Genomic DNA, 27910 nt, shown 5'->3' on the forward strand with positions numbered 1-27910 from the left:
TCACTGGAGAAGTGACCCCCAGGAGTCCCTCTCCCTTGCCCAGGTGGAGGTTTCCCCGAGGAAGCCCCCCCTTGCCTGCCTGCAGCGCTGAAGAGATCCGTTGATCTCTCATAGACTAACATTGCGAACCCGACGCTTGTTTCTACACTGCACCCGGCCGCCCCCGCGCTGCTGAGGGTGAAATTTCTGTGTGGGCTTGTGTCCCTCCCGGTGCCCTACAAAACCCCCCTGGTCTGCCCTCCGAAGACGCGGGTACTTACCTGCAAGCAGACCGGAACCGGGGCACCCCCTTCTCTCCATTCTAGCCTATGCGTTTTGGGCACCACTTTGAACTCTGCACCTGACCGGCCCTGAGCTGCTGGTGTGGTGACTTTGGGGTTGCTCTGAACCCCCAACGGTGGGCTACCTTGGACCAAGAACTAAGCCCTGTAAGTGTCCTACTTACCTGGTAAAACAAACAAAAAACTTACCTCCCCCAGGAACTGTGAAAATTGCACTGTGTCCACTTTTAAAGTAGCTATTTGTCAATAACTTGAAAAGTATACATGCAATTTAAATGATTCAAAGTTCCTAATGTACTTACCTGCAATACCTTTCAAACAAGATATTACATGTTAAATTTGAACCTGTGGTTCTTAAAATAAACTAAGAAAAGATATTTTTCTATAACAAAACCTATTGGCTGGATTTGTCTCTGAGTGTGTGTACCTCATTTATTGTCTATGTGTATGTACAACAAATGCTTAACACTACTCCTTGGATAAGCCTACTGCTCGACCACACTACCACAAAATAGAGCATTAGTATTATCTATTTTTACCACTATTTTACCTCTAAGGGGAACCCTTGGACTCTGTGCATGCTATTCCTTACTTTGAAATAGCACATACAGAGCCAACATCCTACAGATAGCATCAAGGAATTCTCTCAATAACCAAATTAAAAAAACCCTCTCTTTTTGCCCAAGCGAGAAGAGACAGAACTTCTTACGTTGTTACAGATCTCTTCTTTTGGGATGGATCGAAAGTTTTGTGGTTTGGTGTGCAGTGTAAAATGTAGTTGTAGGAAATCCCTCTTTTCTGCATGGTCATCTCACATTTTTTGCCTTTTGTTGTACCCTACATTTTTGTCTGGCGTTAGAACTCTGTGCACTTTAATCCTGGTACCCAGTGCCTGTGCTCCGTTTCAAACATGTTTGAATTGGCATATTCCTATTTGGTAGGAATAACTAAATTGTAAGTCCCTAGTTCATGGTACAAAATCTACCCAGGGAAAGGACGTTACATGCCACCAAAGCTAGGACGTTAAATGCCACCAATGGGGTTCAGCATCTATTGTGCCATCCACTACAGTGGCAGAGCAAACATGGTGTCAAGCCTACCACTGTACCATGAATGTACTATTGTAAGAACATCCCTTTTAAATATTAGAATAGTACATCTATGTAGGCTTTGTAGCCAACAAGGCAGGGTGCATGGTGTTTAATAGTAGAACAAGTAGACATTTTATGTTAACAAGTCCTTGCAGTGACTCACTGGCGTAACAAAGGCCCACGCAGCCCCTGCAGTGCAAGAGGGCACCAAGATCCAGCAGGCCCCTCTTCACAGTAACCTGGCCTGAGAGCTCCTGCGCGGGTCTGGACGGGGCCCTCCATGTACTGTGCAGGTGGGGGGGGAGGCTCAAGTTCTGTTACGCTACTGCAGTGACTGGCACTCAAAGGCTATGTTTCACTGTAGCAAACCTAGCTGTCCTGTAGAAAACAAGAGTACAGATTTCAGATCCTAAAGCTGTATATCAGGAATAGGACTTGCTAGAAAAATAGGTAGACTATTTTTTTAAAAATAATTATTAAAAATCCTATTCAATTGTGAAGAAAGGCTTCTGATAACTATTACTGAACACTAACATTTGGGTATTTACCATTTCCCTGCCTGAAGTTCCAGCAGGCTAAATTTGAATTTGCTCTCCAACTTTTGCCAGCCACTAATTAGCATTTCAACAGGTTGGAAAACACTTGAAAGGAAGGGGAAAAGGATGTGAAAACACTTTTTGTGTATGTAATGCCCAGTAGCTGGAAAACCCAGTATTTTTCTACCAGACTTCTGTCCTTTGGTTTACCAGGTGTACAGTGACAACCACAAACTCGATATGATTGCCATAGTACCACTCCCCAAACACACCCCTAGGACTGAGCCCATGCTCAGTGTGGATGCAGACTTCTGCCATCTTGGAAAATGCTCTAAGTGGGTAGGGCTTGCCAAGGGAACTTTTACCCCATTGGTTAGGGAGTGTCCTGGAGTTTTTTCCAACCACTGGCTCAAGCTGTGCATAACTATGGCACAGCGATGCACCCTCGTCAGAACACTACTGGATCTGAAGAAGACCACAACAGGACTGAACTTGAAAAGCCCTGAGGGACTGGACCTGCTCCCTTTTGTACCCAGGACAAAGGGGTGGACTCCAACTGTCAAAGCTGTTCTCATGTTAAAGCTAAAGAGACACAAGCTACAGGAGGCAATTTCTTGCATCTTCCCAGCCGACCACCAAAACTAGACATGGACTAGATTGTTTGGTCTTTCCCCACACCCTGTGAGTCTTTAAGTGCCTCCCCTGTGGTCCTGGGGCAGGGGTGGGAAGGGCTTTAGAAATTTAATCCTGTGGTGGATTGAGACCTAAAGGACTTATCTGAGAAAGGTAAAATCTTTAACCAGGTTGATGCAACTGACCCATATACCATTGTGGTCAGCGTCAAGTTGCGCCTAGGTCCCAGTCTCCCACAAACATTGACTATCAATGGCCCTAATCCTAATAAAAAAATGTAAAAAATCATCTCTGTGGTTCCCCTCACTGAATTTTGTCATTTTGTTTATTATATTTTACTTCTAATCCCGTTAGGGTTTTTTATTGTTTTGCATTTCAACGTTATTACTGCTTTGGTACTGCATAAATACTTTACACATTGTCATTAACTTAAGCCTGTCTGCATTGTGCCCTTCCTACCAAGGGCATGAGCTCAGGTTTATTTAGTGACTTAGTGGTTCACGCTGACAAAGGTTGTGATTATTCCTTGAGGTGGGTAGTCACCAACCCCAATTAATAATCCGATTTCCTACAGTAGTAGAGACCTTAAAGTTAGACCATAGCAACCTCAGGCTTGTTGCATCATCAAGGTCTTCCTCCTCCTATTAGTATGAATAATCATGATTCTTTAGTGAAAGTTGGGAGAGGGGGCAAGCCCAAAGGGTTAGGGCCATGGGAAGGGCGTATATACCTATAAAAATCTAAGGATAAACTGCAGGCAAGGTATGAAAGAAACGGCGATTTTTCTAGAGAGCAGAGTATAAAAAGCAGCAATAGAACTCATCAGAAATTGGGGTGGCCAGGCAAAAAGGAGCAATTTCTCACAGGTATTTTTAGTAAATACACTGTTCCACAAAAACACTAACAGAATTGTGCGAAATAGGTGAATCTAGAACAGACACAAAAGCTATGCTCCAGGGGACAAAAGCACTCAAGAGGAAGGAAGGCAACAACAGCTGCTGTGATCTGTTCCGTTCACCCCAGTTCTCCTGAGTTGGAAGACAGCCAGGATAAGTCTCCCTACCGTAAAAAAAAAAAACAGACTCCCCATGTCTTTGGTTGTTTTTTTTTGGCCTCTTTACAGATAAGCAAACAAGTATTGAAAACTTACACCGCACCCAGGGGTAGGGGTCGGGTGGTGGGGTGGAGGGGGGACAAAAGAGAGACCTAAGCAAGGTGTGACTGTTTGAGGACATAAGCTGTCAAGTGACCACTCAGGAACGAAAATAATATGCAGGGGTTCGAGAGGTGAATTTACCTTTGTTTCAAAGCATAAGAGAAGCAGTCCCCTGTTAACTGGCGGACCTACCTTCCAGTAGCTTAAGCTATCACAGGCAGACAGGTTGAGGGACCATCTGAACAGTTGCATCTCTAGTTTTTAGGTTTTTTTTTGTTTTGTTTTTAGGGGGGGGGGGGGGGGGGGGAGGGGCACACACTGGGTCACAGAATAAACTGAAATGGCCACCTGTAAATGTCAACTGTAAAGAGTGTGCACATGCATGTGCGGGTATGCACATGTATGTGCATGGTTGCTTTAAATATTTAAATCTGGCTGACTGGATGCATGGATGAGTGTATATATGTATGTATATTATACACACACATACACACACACAGGCCTCGAAAAATCAAACATTTTACCAGACCTGCAGGTCGAGTAACTTGAATAATCTACTCGACCCGACTGTAATATACTTGACCAGTAAGCGGGTCTCAAATTGTGTGATCCTAGGCAAATATTTTATTTTACACAATCACTTTTTGATTAATTCTCATATATGAATGCACCTTCAAATATGTGAGTTCACCATTTCAGGTGTACCAAAAAAAAACTTTTTAGTATGATTAAACAGACAAAGCGTTTACTCCATGTATGATGAGGGGCCTATTTATGAGGCTGGGTGCATCTCTCTTGCACCACGTGGTGAAAGACTGATGCAAATCTTAATACAGATTTTTGAAGACATGCAAAGCCACTTTGCGTAGTTCTGAGTGGCTCCAAAAATCTTGAGTAATGGAACGCAGCAGAAATCGATGTGTTACGTTACTCTGCCCTGGGAAGCCGTTCTTTTGGCACTGCATGGGTGTTCATACACATCTATTAGTGATTTTTACTTATTCCCAGATTTACAAGAAGTTGTTAACCTGGGGATGTGCCAAAATCTTACACCTTCAATGAGGAGCCGTACAAAGGAGAAATATCCCTATTCCTCCTGGTTTCTTCATCTTTCTATTGGTGCTTCATTCTTCAGTACACCTTGAAAGAGGAATATGACTCCCAGGATTGTTGTTGTGCAGCAAAGTGGCCCTTTCTGCCCAAAACAATCCTGCATGCAATGCAAGCACCCTTGCACCATGATGCAAGGGTGCCTGTGTTGGTGCTAGGCAGCCCATTGTGCGTCAGTGCATAGAAAAGGACAGAAAAGCGCTGTATTGCCCCAAATACTTCACATTCTCGACCTTTCCCTCTCGCACAGTGCAGTGCACCAGGTGACTTGCTGCGCTTCACTGTGTGACTTCCTCATGAATTAGGCCCTAAGAATCTAGCCCACGTATAAGGTACACATTTTCTCTGACTTGACTTTTAGTTTACTAACAGCATTGCCATCAGGGCAGGGGCAGGAGAGTTTTACGTTTTATGCTTAAAGACTCACTTCTAATAAACATAGAACTAAGCATGATGCAGTACCGCACTGTCATATCCAGACAGTACATTTCCAAGAAATGGACAAAAGATTTCCCACTAACTTCCAGCTTTATTGATAAAAGTATAAAGTGTATTAACAATAATCTATGACACTTGGGTTTCAGAATACATATTTATTATAAGTGTTCAGATTTGTTTCCATCCTATTAAAACAATACTTCATCACTCAGAAGTACAAAAAATGGGCTTTCTCGACTACTGAAATATATTTTTTAAAGTGTGTACAGTTAACATAGCTACTTAAGTGCGAGTTAGGAAACATCTGACACCCTACACCCTTTCATTTCACTCTTTGTCCAGCAGGTCAGACAGTTCACTTTACAAACTCCTGTGAGAAGAAAACGTAATTCTAAGAAGAGTAACTGACTTTTGACCTCTGTATCTGAACACAAAACAGAACACCTTATCTTTGTCACCTCGCCAGAATGGGCGGGTAGGTCTTAAAAATAGCTCGTCCTGATGAAATATGACTGGCCATAGCGAGTAGATGTTTCAAGGCCTGGTGTATGTGTACTACGGCATACACTGAACAACCCTAGAACTTATCAAGGTCCTTTGACCACGCTCTTTTGGCAATTATCTTTTCAACACATGGAAGATTTATACCACATAGCCGCTCAGTTTGACTTTATACTACCAGCAGAAGGAACACATTGACCTGTCTGATCTGACAACGGTGTTTTACAGCACTAACTAGATGGACTCCTTAACTATTTGTCTCAAATCTAGCCTTGAAAAAGTCACTGTGTGACGAAACACGTGTTGGCTGTATTTGAACACATAACCTATTTTTCACGTATTTGCTGAACCGAATAAATCACCATTTGGAACATCAAGAAGACTACTGTATTTCACACTTTGGATACTCTACATCAGAATTTGTCATACTGTAAAACTATTCATATTACGAGTGCTGTGGTCGCAACTTTATGTATGTGTGTGTATATGTGTGTGTATATATGGAAAATGTCACTTACCCAGTGTACATCTGTTCGTGGCATGGGACGCTGCATATTCACATGCTGTGCATTATCCTGCCATCTAGTGTTGGGCTCGGAGTGTTACAAGTTGTTTTTCTTCGAAGAAGTCTTTTCGCGTCATGAGACCGAGGGACTCTTCCATTCGGCTCCATTGCGCATGGGCGTCGACTCCATCTTAGATTGTTTTCCCTGCAGAGGGTGAGGTAGGAGTTGTGTATATAGTAAAAGTGCCCATGCAATGGAGTGAGTATGTATGTACAAAATGTGTATAAAAATAGTATATATTTACAAATTTACAAATGTACAAGTTTCATCAACTTATAACGGCTACAGGCTCCCGGGGAGGCGGGAGGGCGCATGTGAATCTGCAGCGTCCAATGCCACGAACAGATGTACACTGGGTAAGTGACATTTTCCGTTCGATGGCATGTGTAGCTGCAGATACACATGCTATGCATAGACTAGTAAGCAGTTATCTCCCCAAAAGCGGTGGCTTAGCCTGTAGGCGTTGAAGTTGTCTGAAATAATGTTCGTAATACTGCCTGTCCTACTGTGGCTTGTTGTGTTGTTAACACATCTACACAGTAATGTTTTGTGAATGTATGAGGCGTAGACCGTGTGGCTGCCTTACAGATTTCTGTCATAGGTATATTTCCTAGAAAGGCCATTGTGGTGCCTTCCTTCCTAGTGGAGTGCGCCTTTGGCGTAATAGGCAGATCTCTTTTTGCTGTAATATAGCAGGTCTGAATACATTTCACTATCCATCTGGCAATGCCTTGTTTGGATATTGGATTTCCTGCATGAGGTTTTTGGAAGGCTACAAACAATTGTTTTGTCTTGCGAAATTGTTTTGATCTATCAATGTAATACATTAGTGCTCTTTTGATGTCTAACATATGTAAGGCTCTTTCGGCTACTGAGTCTGGTTGTGGAAAAAAGACTGGGAGTTCCACTGTTTGGTTTAGGTGGAACGGTGATATAACTTTTGGTAAGAATTTTGGATTTGTACGGAGAACCACTTTATGTTTATGTATTTGTATAAAGGGTTCTTGTATAGTAAATGCTTGTATTTCACTTACTCTTCTAAGAGATGTGATAGCTATTAGGAAGGCTACTTTCCAGGTTAAGTATTGCATCTCACAAGAGTGCATGGGTTCAAATGGTGGACCCATGAGTCGTGTTAATACAATATTGAGGTTCCACGAGGGAACTGGTGGTGTTCTCTGGGGTATGATTCTTTTTAAATCCTCCATAAATGCTTTGATGACTGGGATTCTAAAGGGTGATGTTGAATGTGTAATCTGCAGATAGGCAGATATTGCTGTGAGATGTATTTTGATAGAAGAAAATGCTAGTTTTGATTTTTGTAAGTGTAAGAAATAGCTTACAATGTTTTTTGCAGAAGCATGTAATGGTTGAATTTTATTATTATGGCAGTAATAAACAAATCTTTTCCATTTGTTTGCGTAACAATGTCTTGTAGTAGGTTTCCTAGCTTGCTTAATGACCTCCATACATTCTTGTGTAAGGTCTAAATGTCCAAACTCTAAAACTTCAGGAGCCAGATTGCTAGATTGAGCGATGCTGGATTCGGGTGTCTGATCTGCTGTTTGTGTTGAGTTAACAGATCTGGTGTGTTTGGTAGTTTGATATGAGGTACTACTGACAGGTCCAGTAGTGTTGTATACCATGGTTGGTGAGCCCAGGTTGGTGCTATTAGTATTATTTTGAGTTTGTTTTGACTCAATTTGTTTACCAGATAAGGAAGGAGTGGGAAAGGGGGAAAAGCGTAGGCAAATATCCCTGACCAACTCATCCATATCGCATTGCCTTTGGAGTGAGGGTGTGGATACCTGGATGCAAAGTTTTGGCATTTTGGGTTTTCTTTTGTTGCAAATAGGTCTATTTGTGGTGTTCCCCAGATTCGAAAGTAAGTTTGTAGTATCTGGGAATGAATTTCCCATTCGTGGGTTTGTTGATGATCTCGACTGAGATTGTTGGCTAACTGGTTTTGAATTCCTGGGATGTACTGTGCTATTAGGCGAATGTGATTGTGAATCGCCCAATGCCAAATCTTTTGTGCTAAGAGACACCGCTGTGATGAGTGTGTCTCTCCCTGTTTGTTTAGGTAATACATTGTCATCATGTTGTCTGTTTTGACAAGAATGTGTTTGTGGGCTATTAACGGTTGAAATGCTTTCAATGCTAGAAACACTGCTAGCAGTTCTAGATGATTTATATGAAGTTGGCTTTGTTGAGCGTCCCATTGTCCCTGTATGCTGTGCTGGTTGAGGTGTGCTCCCCACCCTACCATAGGTTCTGTTGTGATCACGGATTGAGGCACAGGGTCTTGGAATGGCCGCCCCTGGTTTAAATTTATAGGATTCCACCATTGAAGCGAGGAGTGTGTTTGGCGGTCCACCAACACTAGATCTTGAAGTTGACCATGTGCTTGTGTCCATTGTGTTGCTAGGCACTGTTGTAAGGGCCGCACGTGTAGTCCTGCGTTTGGGACAATGGCTATGCATGAAGACATCATGCCTAGGAGTTTCATTACAAACCTCACTTGATAGTGTTGGTTTGGGTACATGTTTAGTATTACATTTTGGAAGGCTTGCACCCTTTGTGGACTTGAAGTGGCAATCCCTTTCTGTGTGTTGATTGTTGCTCCTAAGTATTGTTGTATTTGACACGGTTGTAGATGTGATTTTTGGTAGTTTATAGAGAACCCTAGTTTGTGAAGGGTTTCTATGACGTATTTTTTGTGTAGAAGACACTGTTGCTGAGTGCTGGTTTTTATTAGCCAATCGTCTAAGTAAGGGAATACGTGCATGTGCTGCCTCCTAATACGAGCAGCTACTACCGCAAGGCATTTTGTGAATACTCTTGGTACTCTTGGGGGTTTGTGACGTTGGAGTCACTGTTTAGTTTGTGGGGTTTTTGAGCTTTGGAATTTCCCTCTTGGTTTAGGGAACTGTCCACCCCTATATTGTCCCCGAAAACCTCCTCTTTGGTATTGGCTCTGGTATGTGGGTCTGGCCTGTGAGGTGGAAGGTTCTGTGGCTTGGGCCCGAAACCCCCCTCTAAAGTGTGGCTTCCTAAAAGTGCCTCTACTCTGTGGGGAGTAGAGCGCGCCCATGGCTTTGGCCGTGTCAGTGTCTTTCTTTAGTTTGTCTATAGCTGTATCCACCTCCGACCCAAACAATTGTTGTCCGTTAAAAGACATATTCAGCACAGCCTGCTGGATCTCTGGCTTAAATCCGGAGGTGCGTAGCCATGCGTGTCTCCGAATGGTGACCGCCGTGTTTACTGTTCTGGCGGCTGTGTCTGCTGAGTCCATAGCCGATCTTATTTGGTTGTTGGAGATACTTTGTCCCTCCTATACAACCTGTTGGGCACGCTTCTGAAACTCTTTGGGAAGGTGTTCAATGAAATGTTGCATTTCGTCCCAATGTGCCCTGTCGTATCTTGCCAGTAGAGCTTGCAAATTGGCAATTTGCCATTGATTGGCTGCCTGTGCTGCCACCCTTTTGCCTGCTGCATCGAATTTCCGACTTTCGTTGTCGGGTGGTGGTGCATCCCCAGAAATTTGTGAGTTTGCTTTTTTCCGGGCTGCTCCTACTACTACTGAATCAGGAGTTAGTTGTTGCGTAATGTAAGTAGGGTCCGTAGGGGGAGGTCTATATTTCTTCTCCACCCTAGGCGTGATGGCTCTGCTCTTCACCGGGTCTTGAAACACCTGTTTGGTGTGTTTTAACATGCCTGGTAACATTGGCAAGCTTTGGTATTGGCTATGTGTTGATGACAGGGTATTGAATAAAAAGTCCTCTTCTATAGGTTCCGAATGTAATGTTACGTTATGGAAAGTAGCTGCCCTGGAAACCACCTGCATATAAGCAGTACTGTCCTCTAGTGGTGATGGCCTTGCCGGGTAACAGTCCGGACTATTGTCAGAGACTGGTGCATCATATAGATCCCAAGCATCTGGCTCATCTTGGCTCATCCCTGTGTGCGTTGGTGACTGCATCATTGGGGGTGTTGCTATTGGGGACAGATGTGGTGAGGGCGGTGGCGATGGCTGTGGAGAAAAATGTGGTGGTGTTTTTTCTTTAGCCACCTTTGCCTTTGGCTGCATTTCCGTTTCATGGAATGCGAGCTTCAGCTTCATTTTAATTGGGGGAAGAGTTCTTATTTTCCCCGTGTCTTTTTGTATATGGAGCCTCCTCTGTGTATGGTCTGGCTCTCCCATCTCCAGTTTTTGTCCAAACTTATGGCCTTGTAGTTGTCAGGAAAGGCCCCATTCGTCGGTATAGGAGCTTTGTTTCGGCTCCGAGGCAGGGTGTTTCGGCACCGAAACCTTCTCAGCTGTCTTTTTAGGCTCCGAAGAAACCTTTTTTGATTTCGGGGTGCCGATCTCTCGGTGCAGAGTTTGGTCGGAGCCGGTATCTCGGTGCCGAGTATATTCTGAGCCGGTATCTCGACCGGAGTCGGATGTCTTCGGCTGCTGTGTGCCCTTTTTCGGTGCCGATGCTTGGTTACTGTGCTTTCGGGTAAAGCCATGGCCTGTCGGCGGTGGCGTCCCCTGGGCCTTCATGATTTTCGAGTGAGTTTAGGCCGGGGCTGGTTTACTCACGGTTTGTTGCCTCGTCAGCTGCTCACTCTCGGGCTCGTCCGAGTCCGAATCTGGGATGAAGAATGTCTCCTCCTCTTCGACGTCGGGGGTCCGGCCGGTGTCGATGCCATTTGAAGCCTTCGAGCTCTCCGGTCGCGCAGCGTCTTCTTGGGCTGAAATGCCCGACAGGCCTCGCACGTATCCTCCTCAGGAGACAAACACAGATTACAGACCAAATCTTGGTCTGTATAAGGATACTTAGCGTGGCATTTGGGGCAAAAGCGGAATGGGGTCCGTTCCATGAGCCTTGAAGATGCACGCGGTAGGGCCGACCAGGCCCCGTCGAGGAGTGGAAGCCCCGAAGGGCTGCCGGAGCTCTTCTTTTCTTCGGTGTCGATGTGCTATGTCTAACCCGATACCGATCGTAAACAATACCGTCAAATTTTCCGTTTGTTAACTAACTTTTCCGAACCGAAATAACGGAGCGAAGAGGAACACGTCCGAACCCGATGGCGGAAAAAAAAAAACAATCTAAGATGGAGTCGACGCCCATGCGCAATGGAGCCGCAAGGGGAGGAGTCCCTCGGTCTTGTGACTCGAAAAGACTTCTTCGAAGAAAAACAACTTGTAACACTCCGAGCCCAACACTAGATAGCAGGATAATGCACAGCATGTGTATCTGCAGCTACACATGCCATCGAACATTATATATATATATATATATATATATATATATATATATATATATATATACACACACATACACACACACATACACACACACACACACACAGAAAGCAAACGCAAACATGTAGGAGGCTTGTGTTTTGCCTCAAATGTAAATACACAAATAGATGTGCGTGGCACAGTGCGATGCATTTTTCTTCTTGTGTTGCCTCTTGGCACGTGAATCCACTTCAGGGGTGGGGAATGGGTGGGGGGGGGGGGGGTGGACACAGCTTGGATGTGGGCCCTATCTGCACCCCCTCTAGTGACATCATTTCTGTTAATGCATTTGTGAATGCATGTCAACACTCTCTCCATGTCTCGTTCTTAGAGCTAGCATTGATACTGCTTGCGTTTCGCGTTCCTGTGCTGGTTGCCCAAAACAAGTGAGAGCAATCATCGTGGCATTTAGGTATGACTAGCACTGTTATGTGGATATTATTACAATGGAAGACAGAATTTAATTCACAATTACTTAAGTCTCAAACAAGCATCAGCCAGTAATATCAAAGTAAGAACACATTACATCTTACTTCCTAAAGTAGGCCTTCTAGCAGCTTAAGAGGATGCAAATAACCACACAGCCCAGTGGCTTGAGTGCCTGCTGCACATATATCTGTGCAACTTAAAAAATGTAAAGTATGAATCCCCGAATGGCAGGAGCGGCCCGTCGTTTAGGTTGGAGGGGCCATGCCCCCCCCCACCTTTGGCACCTCATGAAGAGTGCCGGTCAAGCTGAACAAAGGTCAGCCTGACAAACAACCTTCATGTTATGGTCAGGCAGCCAGGAGCAGGCATGCGCTATTTGCGCAGACTCCTGGCTGCCTGAGCTGAACTTTGCTGGTCTGAAGCGTCACCCATTGACTTCGACCTGGGAGCTTCAGGTTTAGGCCCTGAAGTGCCCAGAGCGAGTGTCAATCAGTGACACCTCGTCACAGAGTGGGGTGGGATCAGCAGTCTCACTGACCCCATCCCACTCTGAGATGAAGTTAGGACTGCTGCCTTCACTCACTGGCTGACCTAGGGTCAAGGGGTGTGGGGTGGGAGTGTGAGAGAGTGTGGGGGAGTGTGTGGGAGTGTGTGGGAGTGTGTGGGAGTGTGTGGGAGTGTGTGTGGGAGTGTGTGTGTGTGTGGGAGTGTGTGTGGGAGTGTGTGTGGGAGTGTGTGTGGGAGTGTGTGTGGGAGTGTGTGTGGGAGTGTGTGTGTGTGTGTGTGTGTGTGTGTGTGTGTGTGTGTGTGTGTGTGTGTGTGTGTGTGTGTGTGTGTGTGTGTGTGTGTGTGTGTGTGTGTGTGTGTGTGTGTGTGTGTGTGTTGGTTTGAATGTTGATGAATGTTGTTAATGGATGTACATGTGTGAGTGTGCTTTCCGCCCGCCCCCCTCCCCCCCTAAAACTGCCGGCCACCACTGCTGCATGGTTAACACAGCTTTTTGTCCTCCAGAGAGCCTTATGAAATAAAGCAGCCTAACAGTTCATACAGAGTAGGGAATCGAGATATTCCAAATTACATTGTCAAAAATCGCACACTGAGTCGCTCTTACAGCTGTGTAAAGTTATTTGTTTTCCAAAATCATTCTATATCTTGAAAGTCTAATACAATTTAGTAGACAAGAGAATACCACATTCAGAAGCAGTTGTTTGCTTGTTAAATATATACAGAACTAACTCTGAAAGCACCTATATCTTTAGGTGCTTTAAGAAGAGTGTAGCTGAGATAAAGGGAGAATAGCCTGATACAGACACACATAGATACAATAGAAACGCATGCTCCATAACAGTCCACAAGGACAAGTTAATAAAAACAGCTTTATGATGGCTAAAGAAGCAATATTTTTGGTTAATTAAATATCGGACAAGAACGCCAAATGTATAAAAGTATTGCATTACGCATCCATATGCAACCAAATTACATGACAAACAGAAGGTGCTGTTGGCTTGTGATGCCACAGTAAAGCTGAAGTCTGTTCAGCTGACTCCTTGACGTCAAAACCAGTGAAATACTACCCATATTTATATCTTATGTCAACTTGCCTACTCTGAGGGCACAAGGAACATGTTTTTAATACCTCTCCTATTTTCTCAACAGATGAGGGAACATTTGAACGTATTGGTTACCTGGTAATGTTTGTGCGTTTATTTCTCTTGACCAAGGAATGAGAATGGAGTGCAAAGTACTAGGAACATGGGATCTTGTCAGTGTGAGTGGTGTTTTTACAGTGTTTGGGATAATTTGTGGATTTGGATAGGGCACGAAGGAGCTCAAGTCAGAAAAGTCTCCATCAAGACAAAGAAAGCAGATCTATGCAAGGTGATTTGTAAAACTAATCAAAACATGCAAACCTGGTGCTGCAAGAGACACAAGAAACAGTCATCAAAAGTACAATTAAAAGGGCATCCAGGATCAATGGGCGATCTGAGCTGGAGGGGGTAACACCAAGACTGCAGGGGGCCCTCATGAAAAAATACAATGGTGAGTAGAGAGCAGTTGAGAAACCGAGGACCTATGGAAAGCAACGAGCGAGGGGGGATGGGATGGTGATGAAGGGAAGCAGCATAGAGGGGAGAAAGCAAGAAAGCACATGGACTCTCATGGAGTGCTGAAAGAAAAAGAAAAAAAAGCTGCCCAATGTGAAACTGGGAAACAATACAAGTTATATAAATAAAACAGCAATAAAGAAGCCATGTTCCAGGGCTGGGACAAACATCAGAAGTGGAAGGAAAGCCACTGATTAAAAAGCAAGCAAATTAGACTGACAAGTAAGCCAAGCAATGGAAAGCAGTGGATTGGTGCAAAGCCATTTGTAAATACTTGTATAGTTTGCGACAGTTCTTTGACAGCAAACAGTTAAACACACTTTGTAGACAAAACCTACAAGTGCAAGGTAAAAAGCTTGAAGACAGCCACCTTGCAACTTTTGTTGCCAGTGATGTGCGAACCACTATGAAGAAGCATGCTACTTATTTGAGGCAATGGATTTGCATCCTTTTTATACAGCCACTAGATTAGTGACATAAGTTATTTTGGTTTAAGAGAAAAAAAAATCTTCAGATAGGGTAGGGTAACAGTAGTTAGGTTCATTTCCTGAGAAAACAGAGTGCATGCCTTCGTTTAGTACATACCACTTGATCCATGGGGTCACTAGAATAGTAATTTTCTGAATCTGTACACCGAACCCACACAGGTCGTAGATGATCCTCATTCTCTTCCTCATCCACTTCAATTTTTTCACTGATTGTCTGGTCCACTGTGTCTTTGACTGGCAAGATATTTTCTTTCGTAGAGCTCTGTCTTTCTGAGGCACCATCCTGTTCCACCCGGGCTCTTTTTCGAACCTGCACGGGTGACACACTTCGACTGAAACAACACAGAAAAAGAATACTTTTATTTTCTTGACATGATTAAAAAAGTGACAATTTTTCTGCTCTCCTTCTACAAATTTTAAATATTTACAAGAATAGATATTTAACAAGACTGTATCTTTCCAGCATGGAATTCCTCTTCCTGGTATTCAACGTTTTTGCAAAACTGATGAGATTTGCAAATGAGACACAACCAATACAGGAAAAGCATTTGGCGATAGACCATTTTACATTTAATTTTATGTTTACAAACAAAATCTACATTTCGTGAACACAAAACAGACATTCTCTTTATTAATACCATCTACATCTATCTGGATTTTCCCTGATGGTATGCCGGCTAATCGTAATGAAAAGGCTAATGGTTTTGATACTTTTAGGTGTAATAAGTTACGATGGCCTAACAACTGCTTGTGCTAATTTGCCAGACACATATTAAACCAATGTGGCTTTTAGTTTCAGTGTTCCCCTAGTTAGGGAAGTATCTTTCTTCAGCCAACAAGTGCAGCAACTTCATCACAAAATCTCACCGTACCACTTTGCTTCCATTCAAGCTAAATATATGAGTAGTGCAACACTGAAAAACACCAACATACTTTTCCTGCTGCTGCCACCCCAAGTAAGCATCGACACAAAAAGAGATGGATAGAAAGGAGATACACCAAAAAACACCACAATAATGGCAACGATTAATGTCTGGCTTTAGTCGCCTAGCTACAGGCCTTGCAAATACTTATTACATTTGATTTGTTTTTTAAACAGGCATAAATAAACCCATTACAAGAAGACTGCATGTATGCGGACACCTGCATCATCTTTTAATGGTTTTAGCTATACTTCTAGTGAGAAGGGTGGTTATAAAAGGCTTGTTATTCAATCCTGTAATGCCTAAACTGTTCTTTTATAAAGGCTCTCCAAAACAAAGTCTACATGTAAGCTGCCCACAGCATGATACCTAGAGTTTGAATTGTTTTCAAGGGGCGTCAGGAAACTAAACAGCACAAATGTCATGAATAAAACATGAAATCCTTTATAGCAAAACTGGATTCTATACCTTTGGTGAATCATTTAACACTGATCAAATCTCATCAGAAATGTTGCTTCCATTGTAGGACAGCATTCTATATGCGGATTATTAATTTAATAAGCATTTAGAAGAAATTGTCTTGAAGAAGCGGTGCGCCTTACACCGCAATACATGTGTTGGCTATTTTGTGTTACCTGAACATGAACTTTATGCTGTTTGTCCAATGGAAGAAAACAATTTTACTGGATGATTGTGATTGCATTTATATAGTGCTTACGACCCTGGATGAGGTTTTAAAGCCCTTTGGGCGAGCAGCACACTACTTCAGAACACAAATGTAGTAGCATTTCCTTTGGTTAGTGATTTTAGTCTTGTGTTCTCAGAATAAACCGTTACATGCAATACCCCAGAATGTGGTGGAATTAAAGAGTTAGATGTCACTTCTAGCAGGGGGTGTGGGTTCGTTAGTTCTTGCACAAGACTTGTGAAATGAACAGAGTGCAGAGGAAGCTCCCACTGGTGAGTTACAAGTCAACACTGGTGGTGGTTTTGGGTATGTTAGTTTGATAGATCGGATGAATAGATAAGTTAAGGGCAGCATTGAATATTGGTTGGTTGCAAGCAGATGATTACCAGTTTGTGAGAACTAAAGCATCCAGACAGGGACAATTCAAAAGGTGAATTTTTAGAAAACGTAATCCACAGGCCATGCAGTATTGTTAGGGGATCGAACTAGAACATGCAATTTGGAATAGGAGTCGAATAAGGGGACGAGGCAGTGGTGCTGTAAGTAGGGATACTGCAGCACCCCCAGATATCCTGGAAGAAAGCCAGCAAGAATATGGCACAAAATACTTTTTTTGTATTTATTTGTAAAACATCTGTTAAGGTGCTTTGTTTGGAAAGCAAGCTGTCAGATTTATTTAAACCATCAAAATAAAACAATATTTTCTAACAAAATACAATAGTTTTATTAAGTAAAACTATTTATGTGTATTCAGATAACTACGAGCTGAAACTGATGTTACTTACCTTCGGTAACACCTTATCTGGTAGAGATTATACCTAGCTGCAGATTTCTTCCCTTTGAATTTTCCCCATGAATCATACGGGATATGAAAGATTTTTGTGAGCAGTACTCCTTCGCGCCAGTAAGTGGCATCGATCAGCTCCATACCTGCCACCGTCCACGGGTCCTAGATAGGGGCCACCCAAGGGCACCAACGTCAGTTTCTTTTCATGACTTTAAATGCCAGAAGCACAGAGCCATGAAGAACATGGACCACTGGTGTGTTAAAACTAAGGCCCCTGCCCTTAGAAATCAGTTCCCAGAACGGGGAGGAAAGGTGAGTCAGTAAGGAATTTGCAGCTACATGTAGTCTCTAGGAGATAAGATGCTACCAAAGGTAAGTAACTTGCTTATGTGATATAGACTTCTAGCAGCAGATTCCTCACTTTAAAATAGATACCCAAGCAATACCATCCCAGAAGGTGGGTCTGCGAACCAAGTTGAAACTATAAAGTCCTGCAGGACCGAACTGGCAAAGTGTCCATCCCTACAGACCTGACTGTCCTGGCAGTAGTGTTTGTTAAACATGTGCAGAGATGCCCACGTCGCTGGCTGACAGATATCCAAGATTGGAACTCGACATGCTAACGCTCGGGTAGAATGAGTGTGAAAACCCTCAGGGTTGCTTTTTGGCCAGTGCGTAGCAAATCTTAATGCAGAGTACAACCCACCTCAAGATGGTCTGCTTCTGCACTGCCAAACCTATCTTCACACCTACATACCCTACAATGAGTTGGTCATCCACCTGAAACTCTTTCATACAATCAAGATAGAATGCCAATGCTCTTTTTTGGGTCCAGGCAATGGAGTCTCACCTCTTCCTCAGAAGGATGTGGGGGGGTGTACAAAGTAGGCAAGGTTATGGATTGGCCTACATGAAAGGGTGTGACCACTTTTGGCAGAAAAGAGGATCCAGTGCACAGCACCACTTTGTCAGGATAGATTGAAAGGTAGGGCGGCTTAGATGACAATGCCTGAAGATCACTTCCTCTGCAAGCCGATGTAATTGCCACAAGGAAGGATGTTTTCAAAGTGAAAAGCCTGAGAGGACAATTCTGGAGAGGTTTAAAAGGAGCCCATATCAAAAAAGTCAGAACCAAATTCAGATCCTTTAGGGCATATGAATAAGGACGAGGAAAAACGATGTGTAAGTCCTTTGGGGGAACATATGTACAACAGGAGACTTAAACAAAGAAGGCTGATCAGGCAACTGCAAAAAAATCAGAAATAGCAGACAAATATCCCTCAAGAATGCCCAGACTAGAGCAAGGTACATAATGGACCTCAGAGATAGGGTCAGAAAGGGGTCAACAGACTTGTCTGTGCACTATGCCACAAATTCCTTCCAACGACAGGAGTATACCGTTTTGGTGGATGGACACTAGGCTGGCAAGTTTGCTTTATAGACTTTGGAAGGAAGGATAAATTATGTCAACTGCCACTGCTCAATCACCATGCAAGAAGGTGGAGAGTAAACAGGTTCAGGTGCATAACCTCCCCTTCTGCTGCGACAGAAGATTCTCCCAAACATGCAGTCTGATAGAAAGATCGATGGATATGCTCAGCAGCTCGGGATACCAGATTCTCGATGCCCAGTCCGGACGCACCAGGATAACTTGGGCCCCGTCGTTCTTGATCTTCTTGAGAACTCTGAGCAGGAGTGGGATGAGTGGGAGGCCTGAACTCCACTTGTGACTAAAAGCGATTGCTGCTTTGGAAACTCCAACATGCAAAACTGCTGACATTGCGTGTTCTCTGCAGAGGTGAACAGATCTAACCAATGCTCTACCCACCACTGAAATAGACCTTGTGCCACCTCCGGATGGAGACACCATTCATTGTCTGCTCTGGCATTCAGAGAGCATGGCAGATGTGCCCTGATGTTCCAGCCACATCCACAGGTGCTGTGTCTCTTGACAAAGGGTCCATAACCCCACCCCGCCCTGTTTGTTGCAGTACCACATGGCAATGTTGTCTGAACACCTCCACCATCTTTCCCATGATAGAGGAACTAAAGGCTTTTAATGCCAGCCGGATCGCAAGGAGCTCCATCGGGCTGATGTGCAGTCCCATTTATGCAGGAGACCAGACGTCTCTGATCTCCACCTCTCCCAGATGGCCACCGCATCCCAGAAGAGACGCATCTGTCAATACTGTCAAATCTGGTTGGGGAAGGAAGAGGGATCTGCCAATGACCCAATCGCGGTTTGTTAACCACCACTACAGATCTTTTGCAGTTCCCTCCGAGAGCTGGATGCTGTCACAGAGATTCCTCTGATGTTGTGCCTTCTGGACCTTCAGGTCCCACTGCAGAGTCCGCATATGCCATCTGGTATGTCTCACTGGTATGTCCGAGGCAGACAAGACCTGAGCCAACGTGAGCATCTTGAACTTCTTCTTGAGGAAAAGATTGAGGTGCTCAAGCAGGGTTTGGTTGTCAAAAAATGAGGCGCATGGCCTCATAAAATTCTTGGAGATGGGCAGGGGTCCCCCCCAACTCACCAGGAACTCGGGGAGGTGCAGAGTTAGCCCAGGTTCCTCAGAACTTGACCTAGAGCGTCAATGCTCCCTTGTCTCATCAGCCGACAGACCAGAGGTGAAAGAGTGATTCAACTTCTTGGATTTTTTATTATGCCTCAACTTAACTGCTCTTCCTGAGGACTTGGAGTGGGATGACGATGACTTCGGACTCTGTGACTGGTCCCAGGGTCTTCCTCTCGACCAAGACCTTGACTTGCATGGCCAGGCCGCAATTGGCTTAAGGGATTTGCTCCCTCAAAGCCTTCTGAAGAATCGCCTGGAACTCTGAGCACGACTTCGGGTTGTGGTTGTGCTGCCAACAGCAATGACACGAGGTGTGGATCCATCACAGACATTGCCCGATGACAAGATCCGCAATGCTTGAATCCTGTCTTCCTAGAAGACATCCTCGACACATCAGGACAGTAATCTCTCAAAAAGACGCAACAAAAGTCTAAAAAGGCCAGACAAAAAATTGACTGAGAGGTAGCTCTGTTCGAATCAGCACTGGCCGTCGCAGAAAGAAAAGAAATGACGTAGGCGCACCTAGGTGGCACTTATATAGGACCCCCAACAACATTCCCGGCGAAGAATCGATAGACGTCACTTACCAGCGTGCAGGGGTACTGCTCCCGAAAATCTTCCAGAACCAGTCTGATGCCTAGGGAAAACTCAAAGGTAAGGAATCTGCATCTAGAAGTCTCTATCACATAATGATCCAACTTGGACACAGGAAAAGGTGAAAGGTCTCCAAAAGCACAGCTTTAAGCCAAAAAAAGTGCATCCCACTTTACAAAGTACACAGATTTTAAAATCGAAGACATTTTTAGAAGTGCAAATGAGGAATTTCCTCAAGTATATTTACGTTTGAAGGTTTCAAAGGGATGGTGTACCAAGACATTTTGCTACTGCAAGCCCTGCAATTTTTTTTTGGTATCATTAAACCCATATTGCCAATTCTGTAGGTTGGAAAAGCATTTTTGATTCATACAAATGGGTTTATGACCAATCCTGAGGCATAATTAGCGAGGGTTGAGAAAGCCGCATTCTCCTAATTACAAAGGAGATAGCAGCATATGCAAAGAGGAAGCTGTTCCCGTTGGACAACTTAGACCTTGAGAATTATGTCAGGCGACTTGTGTTAAAGGCAGCAGTATTCCCTGCATCTCTCGTACCAGTGCAGTCTCCTTTAAGGAACATGGGCTGCTTTTGAAAACAAGCAATTGCAATGCAATGGGTCTTGTGCTGGCTCGAGTCAGAGCTATTAGCGTTGTAAATTCCTAACTGGACTTTTCTTGCCACATAAATTGAAAATGAAAAGTAAACCAGTTGACATAAACGAATCAATTCAAAGCACCACATCTGCCACGAGCGAGAGCGCGAAGGAGAGACAATAATGGAAAAATAAGTTCGCTATCAGTCAAACATATTAAACGTACAATTATCCATGTTACAGAGTCGGTCCCAAAGGCGGTAACAAAACCATCCCAAGGCAGGACAAACGTAAAGCATTTACCAATGTCAAAGGATTTTTGAAAGGCGAGCTCAAGAACAGGTCAAAGTAATGGGCGTGAGGTGGGCGTGGTTAAAAGCCCACATAGATACCAGCACATCAGAAGAAGCAGCAGCGCTTACGCGCTGCTATGATCAACCTAAAAAGGGAATGTTGGTCAACTGATCTTTCAGGCTACCATTCCTGTGTTTGCAGCTAGTCACAACTAACAAATTAATATTCACTAGGAAGGCCATTCTGTGACCCCAATCGATTGGAGATTTTGTGGTACAACCTAATAGTACATTGGTTGCATAACAAAATTAAAGACCGGTCACCATATTAAGTGTGCAATTTGCGACCAATATTGTAGTGTATCAGGCCCAAATACATTTAATAACGTATATGAGAACAATACCACATAGGTGTGCTTTGTAAGAAGCATACCATTGTAATCACTTTGCTTAACATTGGCTCGATGCATTTAAAAAAAAAAAGTCATCTCAGCCTTTTATCCTAAATCCAAAACATCTTGGTATGATGTGTTTATTATAAACAAGCGTGACAAAACACTAACCTGCAATAAGTGGTTAAAATATATTCTTACCTCAGTAAGACTGAGTTGTTTCTGCTAATTTCACAGCAACAATCTGAAATCGTGTGCTCTGTATAAATTCGCGTTATCATATCACACTGTAGTAATGTTTGCGAGAAAATTTGCTTAAAGGCCACCATACCATAGCATTTATTTTTTACATCAAGGGAGGTAGCTGACAAGAGTGTTACCACTGCCTTTCGGAAAAGGCTTAGGTGTCTCTCTACATATGGTTACTTGGGACTGTTTAAAACATGCATGACTTTAGTAGAGATGCAAAACTGACGAGCCCCCCACTCTGAAAGTCGCTCTGGCACCACTGGGAGCAAGACATGCAGAGAACTGTGGATTCAGAATTTCGTTTAAAGAATGTAACAGTGGGTTGAAACACACGTTTGCGCTTTGTCAAATGGCCCAATTATGCATCAGGGGCAAAGCAAGATGTCTGTAGTGACGGGTAATAAATGCAGATTTAAATATGCAAATTTAACAAGAATCGCACTCTTGAGCCATTCAAGACTCTTATCAGAGAGGGTGTGCGGGGGAGAGATGCCGTAAAGAAAAAAATGTAGATGTACTAGCAGCACGTAAACATAATATAGGATACAAAAAGACAGGCTGACATTATACTGTAAACACGGGACACGTTCATGCAATATACTATGCCATGAGTACGCACAAGCTATACAAAAAAAAAAAAAAGAATGCCTACAGGGCTTTGTGTAAAAAAAAAAAAAAAAAAGAAATAGTGTAAGGAAATGCCTCCTTGGCATGGTTACCCCCTGACTTTTTGCCTTTGCTGATGCTATGTTTTGAATTGAAAGTGTGCTGAGGCCTGCTAACCAGGCCCCAGCACCAGTGTTCTTTCCCTAACCTGTACTTTTGATTCCACAATTGGCACACCCTGGCATCCAGATAAGTCCCTTGTAACTGGTACCTCTGGTACCAAGGGCCCTGATTCCAGGGAAGGTCTCTAAGGGCTGCAGCATGTATTATGCCACCCTAGAGACCCCTCACCTAGCACAGACACACTGCTTACCAGCTTGTGTGTGCTAGTGAGAACAAAATGAGTAAGTCGACATGGCACTCCCCTCAGGGTGCCATGCCAGCCTCTCACTGCCTATGCAGTATAGGTAAGACACCCCTCTAGCAGGCCTTACAGCCCTAAGGCAGGGTGCACTAAACCATAGGTGAGGGTACCAGTGCATGAGCACTGTACCCCTACAGTGTCTAAGCAAAACCTTAGACATTGTAAGTGCAGGGTAGCCATAAGAGTATATGGTCTGGGAGTCCGTTTTACACGAACTCCACAGCACCATAATGGCTACACTGAAAACTGGGAAGTTTGGTTTCAAACTTCTCAGCACAATAAATGCACCCTGATGCCAGTGTACATTTTATTGTAAAATACACCACAGAGGGCACCTTAGAGGTGCCCCCTGAAACTTAACCGACTATCTGTGTAGGCTGACTGGTTCCAGCAGCCTGCCACACTAGAGACATGTTGCTGGCCCCATGGGGAGAGTGCCTTTGTCACTCTGAGGCCAGTAACAAAGCCTGCACTGGGTGGAGATGCTAACACCTCCCCCAGGCAGGAGCTGTAACACCTGGCGGTGAGCCTCAAAGGCTCACCCCTTTGTCACAGCACCGCAGGACACTCCAGCTAGTGGAGTTGCCCGCCCCCCTCCGGCCCCGGCCCCCACTTTTGGCGGCAAGGCCGGAGAAAATAATGAGAATAACAAGGAGGAGTCACTGGCCAGTCAGGACAGCCCCTAAGGTGTCCTGAGCTGAGGTGACTCTAACTTTTAGAAATCCTCCATCTTGCAGATGGAGGATTCCCCCAATAGGATTAGGGATGTGACCCCCTCCCCTTGGGAGGAGGCACAAAGAGGGTGTACTCACCCTCAGGGCTAGTAGCCATTGGCTACTAACCCCCCAGACCTAAACACGCCCTTAAATTTAGTATTTAAGGGCTCTCCCTGAACCTAGAAACTAGATTCCTGCAACAACAACAAGAAGGACTGCCTAGCTGAAAACGCCTGCAGAGGAAGACCAGAAGACAACAACTGCCTTGGCTCCAGAAACTCACCGGCCTGTCTCCTGCCTTCCAAAGAACTCTGCTCCAGCGACGCCTTCCAAAGGGACCAGCGACCTCTGAATCCTCTGAGGACTGCCCTGCTTTGACGACGACAAGAAACTCCTGAGGACAGCGGACCTGCTCCAAAAAGACTGCAACTTTATCCAAAGGAGCAGCTTTAAAGAACCCTGCAATCTCCCCGCAAGAAGCGTGAGACTTGCAACACTGCACCCGGCGACCCCGACTCGGCTGGTGGAGAACCAACACCTCAGGGAGGACCCCCGGACTACTCTACGACTGTGAGTACCAAAACCTGTCCCCCCTGAGCCCCCACAGCGCCGCCTGCAGAGGGAATCCCGAGGCTTCCCCTGACCGCGACTCTCTGAAACCTAAGTCCCGACGCCTGGAAAAGACCCTGCACCCGCAGCCCCCAGGACCTGAAGGACCGGACTTTCACTGCAGAAGTGACCCCCAGGAGTCCCTCTCCCTTGCCCAAGTGGAGGTTTCCCCAAGGAAGCCCCCCCTTGCCTGCCTGCAGCGCTGAAGAGATCCCTTGATCTCTCATTGACTTCCATTGCGAACCCGACGCTTGTTCTAACACTGCACCCGGCCGCCCCCGCGCCGCTGAGGGTGAAATTTCTGTGTGGGCTTGTGTCCCTCCCGGTGCCCTACAAAACCCCCCTGGTCTGCCCTCCGAAGACGCGGGTACTTACCTGCTGGCAGACTGGAACCGGGGCACCCCCTTCTCTCCATTGAAGCCTATGCGTTTTGGGCACCACTTTGAACTCTGCACCTGACCGGCCCTGAGCTGCTGGTGTGGTAACTTTGGGGTTGCTCTGAACCCCCAACGGTGGGCTACCTTGGACCAAGAACTGAACCCTGTAAGTGTCTTACTTACCTGGTAAAACTAACAAAAACATACCTCCCCCAGGAACTGTGAAAATTGCACTAAGTGTCCACTTTTAAAATAGCTATTTGTGAATAACTTGAAAAGTATACATGCAATTGAAATGATTCAAAGTTACTAATGTACTTACCTGCAATACCTTTCAAACAAGATATTACATGTTAAATTTGAACCTGTGGTTCTTAAAATAAACTAAGAAAAGATATTTTTCTATACAAAACCTATTGGCTGGATTTGTCTCTGAGTGTGTGTACATCATTTATTGTCTATGTGTATGTACAACAAATGCTTAACACTACTCCTTGGATAAGCCTACTGCTCGACCACACTACAACCAAATAGAGCATTAGTATTATCTATTTTTACCACTATTTTACCTCTAAGGGGAACCCTTGGACTCTGTGCATGCTATTCCTTACTTTGAAATAGCACATACAGAGCCAACTTCCTACAAATAGAAAAAAAGAAAAAGGGGGAACATGCACACACTATACTTTAAACGCAAAGCATGGACAAAGCCTGCACGTCCTGTGCAAATACCAGCATGCCCATCCCGTAGATAAAGAAAATGCATAAGCAGTACACTGTAGAAACACATCTATAATCTATGCTGTCGACATACAGCAGGCACGTATTGTACAAGCACTATATACTGTTTAAACACAACAGGCACTGTAATAACGATTCCTCGCCGAGATTACAGTTCCAAGTCATTTATTTACAGCCCCTTACATCTTAAATAAACAGTATCTCCAAAGTTGCGTTCACGCTTCCGGAGCAGTTCTTCAACTTTCCGTTAAAGGTTCAACTACTACCTCATACACTACGACATACCAAGGAATGTACGTTTACTTACATTCTCTCAAGGATCCCATTACCACACATTTTCCCCCTAATAATCAAAATACATTCAAATTTTCCCGTATTAGACCATAAACAAACCTAACTAAACTAACTGCTTACAACATAAATAATACCTTACAGTACAAATTTTGATTATTCGAATACATGAATGGTAAAAATAAGAGTTATTATATACATACATAGTCTTAGTTTCATAGACATGTTTATGGGCCTACCATATCTGCCCATTTTATTGGTTTTCCTTTGACACACTATTCAGGTCACTTTTGTACACACAACTCTGGGAATTCACTACTTTACCTATTGGTTCTTGAATCACAACACTCTTATTGTTACATGGTGCCAAATTATCATCTTCCACCCAGTCATAATTTCTTTGGTTAACTTTGTAATATTCTTGTTTGCATTTAGCCAAATACCTTTCCATCACTAAGGAGCCCCGAGTTACAGAATAATCTACACTTTCTTAGTCTTCTTCGAAAATGTACTTTCTCCTTTAAGTACTTTCCTGTATTTTGTTTTACCTTGACCCATGAACCAATTATAGTTGGTACCACTTTGACATTCTGTTTATTATTGTACCATTCTTTCTATGCTTGTTTGGCAGCTACAATCTTTAGCTTTACATTATCAAGAGATCAGTCAGCTAATTTACTTGCAGGTAACAATGTTATATTTTTACTAATAGGCTCCCGACCTCTCATTATCACAAAAGGACTTTTACCAATAATGTTGCTAGGAGTTATTCTGTATGCCCAATGTCATTTAGTTTACTTCTGTTTCCCAATTCAAACCGCCACTGATAATTATATTGTCCCCTTTATAACATGGTCAAACCGTTCCACTAAACCCATTCCTTCGGGATGATATACTGAAGTTGATTTATGAATAATACCATTCCTGTCCAAAAATGTTTTGAATGCCTCTGCCATGAATTGTGGATCATTGACAGATCTAATACATTTAGGTAACCCTTCCTTCTTGAATATTTTATCTATCATATCACACCCTCACAATCCACTTTGTTTGGTACATCTATTGCAGGCCATTTAGTAAAATGATTCATTGTCACTACGATTTCTTTTTTTTTCACAAAATTTTCATTTTCAATTGGTCCCATAATATCGATACCAATTTTCCCCCATGGCATATTAGGACAAGGCACAGGACATAACAGTGGATTGTACGTTTTTTGTATTTTGTCTGATCTACTGTAATCAATACACTCATAGATCAATTTTTCAATTGTCACTATCTAATACAGGCCACCAATAAATACTCTTTGTCTTGATTTTGGTTTCTGAAATACCTAAATGTCTTTCATGACACAATGTAATTATTTTACTTCGTAAAGACCTTGGTGGAACAAATTTACCACATCTCAACAACAAAAGCTGTTCTTCACTTAAGTCATTGCGTATCTCCCAAAAACTTCAATCTGTTGGACTTAATTTCTTTTTGTCTGGCGAACCATTATTCACATAAATTAGTATTTTTTGCAATTCTTTGTCCACTTCCCTTGCTTTTCTCAATTCATGTTCATTTATTCCAACCATTCCATCATCAAATATTCCAGCCACACACTCTTCTTCCAAATCATTCTCTTCTGTTTTATCAGAAGGTAAAGGCATATGACTTAAGAAATCGGCTACCCTAGGGGAGCTAGCACGCCAAAAGGCACTAGGTCCAGACAGGTGGCCAGTGGAATATTATGCGACTTACGGGAATCGATTGATACCCAGGCTGCTCGAGACCTTTCTTGAATCAAAGAGATTAGGCACTTTGCCCCAGTCAATGCGTGAGGTCCAGATCTTCATGCTTCCTAAGCCGGACAGGGACCCAGAGGTGCTGGGTTCATATAGATCCCTCTAAATGCTGTGTGTGGATACTAAAATATTGGCCAAAGTCCTGGCAACATGGCTAAAACGAGTCATACCCCACTTGGTTCATAAAGACCAATGTGGTTTTATACCAGGCACGGGAACCCACCTGAACTTAGGGCAACTCTCACATGTCCTCCTCTCCATGTTAGGGAACCCTGCTCCAGCGACTGTAGCCGCACTAGATATAGAAAAGGCATTTGATACTGTGGAGTGAGAGTACATGCGGACAGTTCTGGAGACAATGGGACTGGGACTGGGACCAGAACTCTTCACCTGGGTTCGCCTCCTTTACACTTTTCCGCTTGCACGCATGCAAACGGAAAGAACCCGGCATAACTGCCTGCTGTCCCTGCTTCTGTTCACGATCGAGATAGAGATCCAGATAGGTCACACAGACACCACCCATTATGACCTAAACATGTGTGTCACGACACAACAGCTGGAGACCTCCATTGGCTTCTGGAAGAAACTTCCACTCTCCATAACAGGAAGAGCAGACTTGAGCAGGATGG

General features: G+C 43.9%; 1 protein-coding gene across 4 annotated transcripts in view; it reads right to left on the bottom strand.

Annotated features, from left to right (window-relative positions):
• Window positions 1-27910, bottom strand: part of DROSHA (drosha ribonuclease III) — a 608989-nt gene that overhangs the window by 428477 nt on the left and 152602 nt on the right. For all 4 annotated transcript variants that reach the window (XM_069218569.1, XM_069218578.1, XM_069218550.1 and 1 more), the window contains exon 4: window positions 14725-14959. In XM_069218569.1, the coding sequence (XP_069074670.1) occupies window positions 14725-14959 (235 nt within the window). The remainder of the gene's footprint in view (window positions 1-14724; window positions 14960-27910) is intronic.

This window comes from Pleurodeles waltl, chromosome 2_1 (assembly GCF_031143425.1).
Source record: "Pleurodeles waltl isolate 20211129_DDA chromosome 2_1, aPleWal1.hap1.20221129, whole genome shotgun sequence".
NCBI classification, from domain to species: domain Eukaryota; kingdom Metazoa; phylum Chordata; class Amphibia; order Caudata; family Salamandridae; genus Pleurodeles; species Pleurodeles waltl.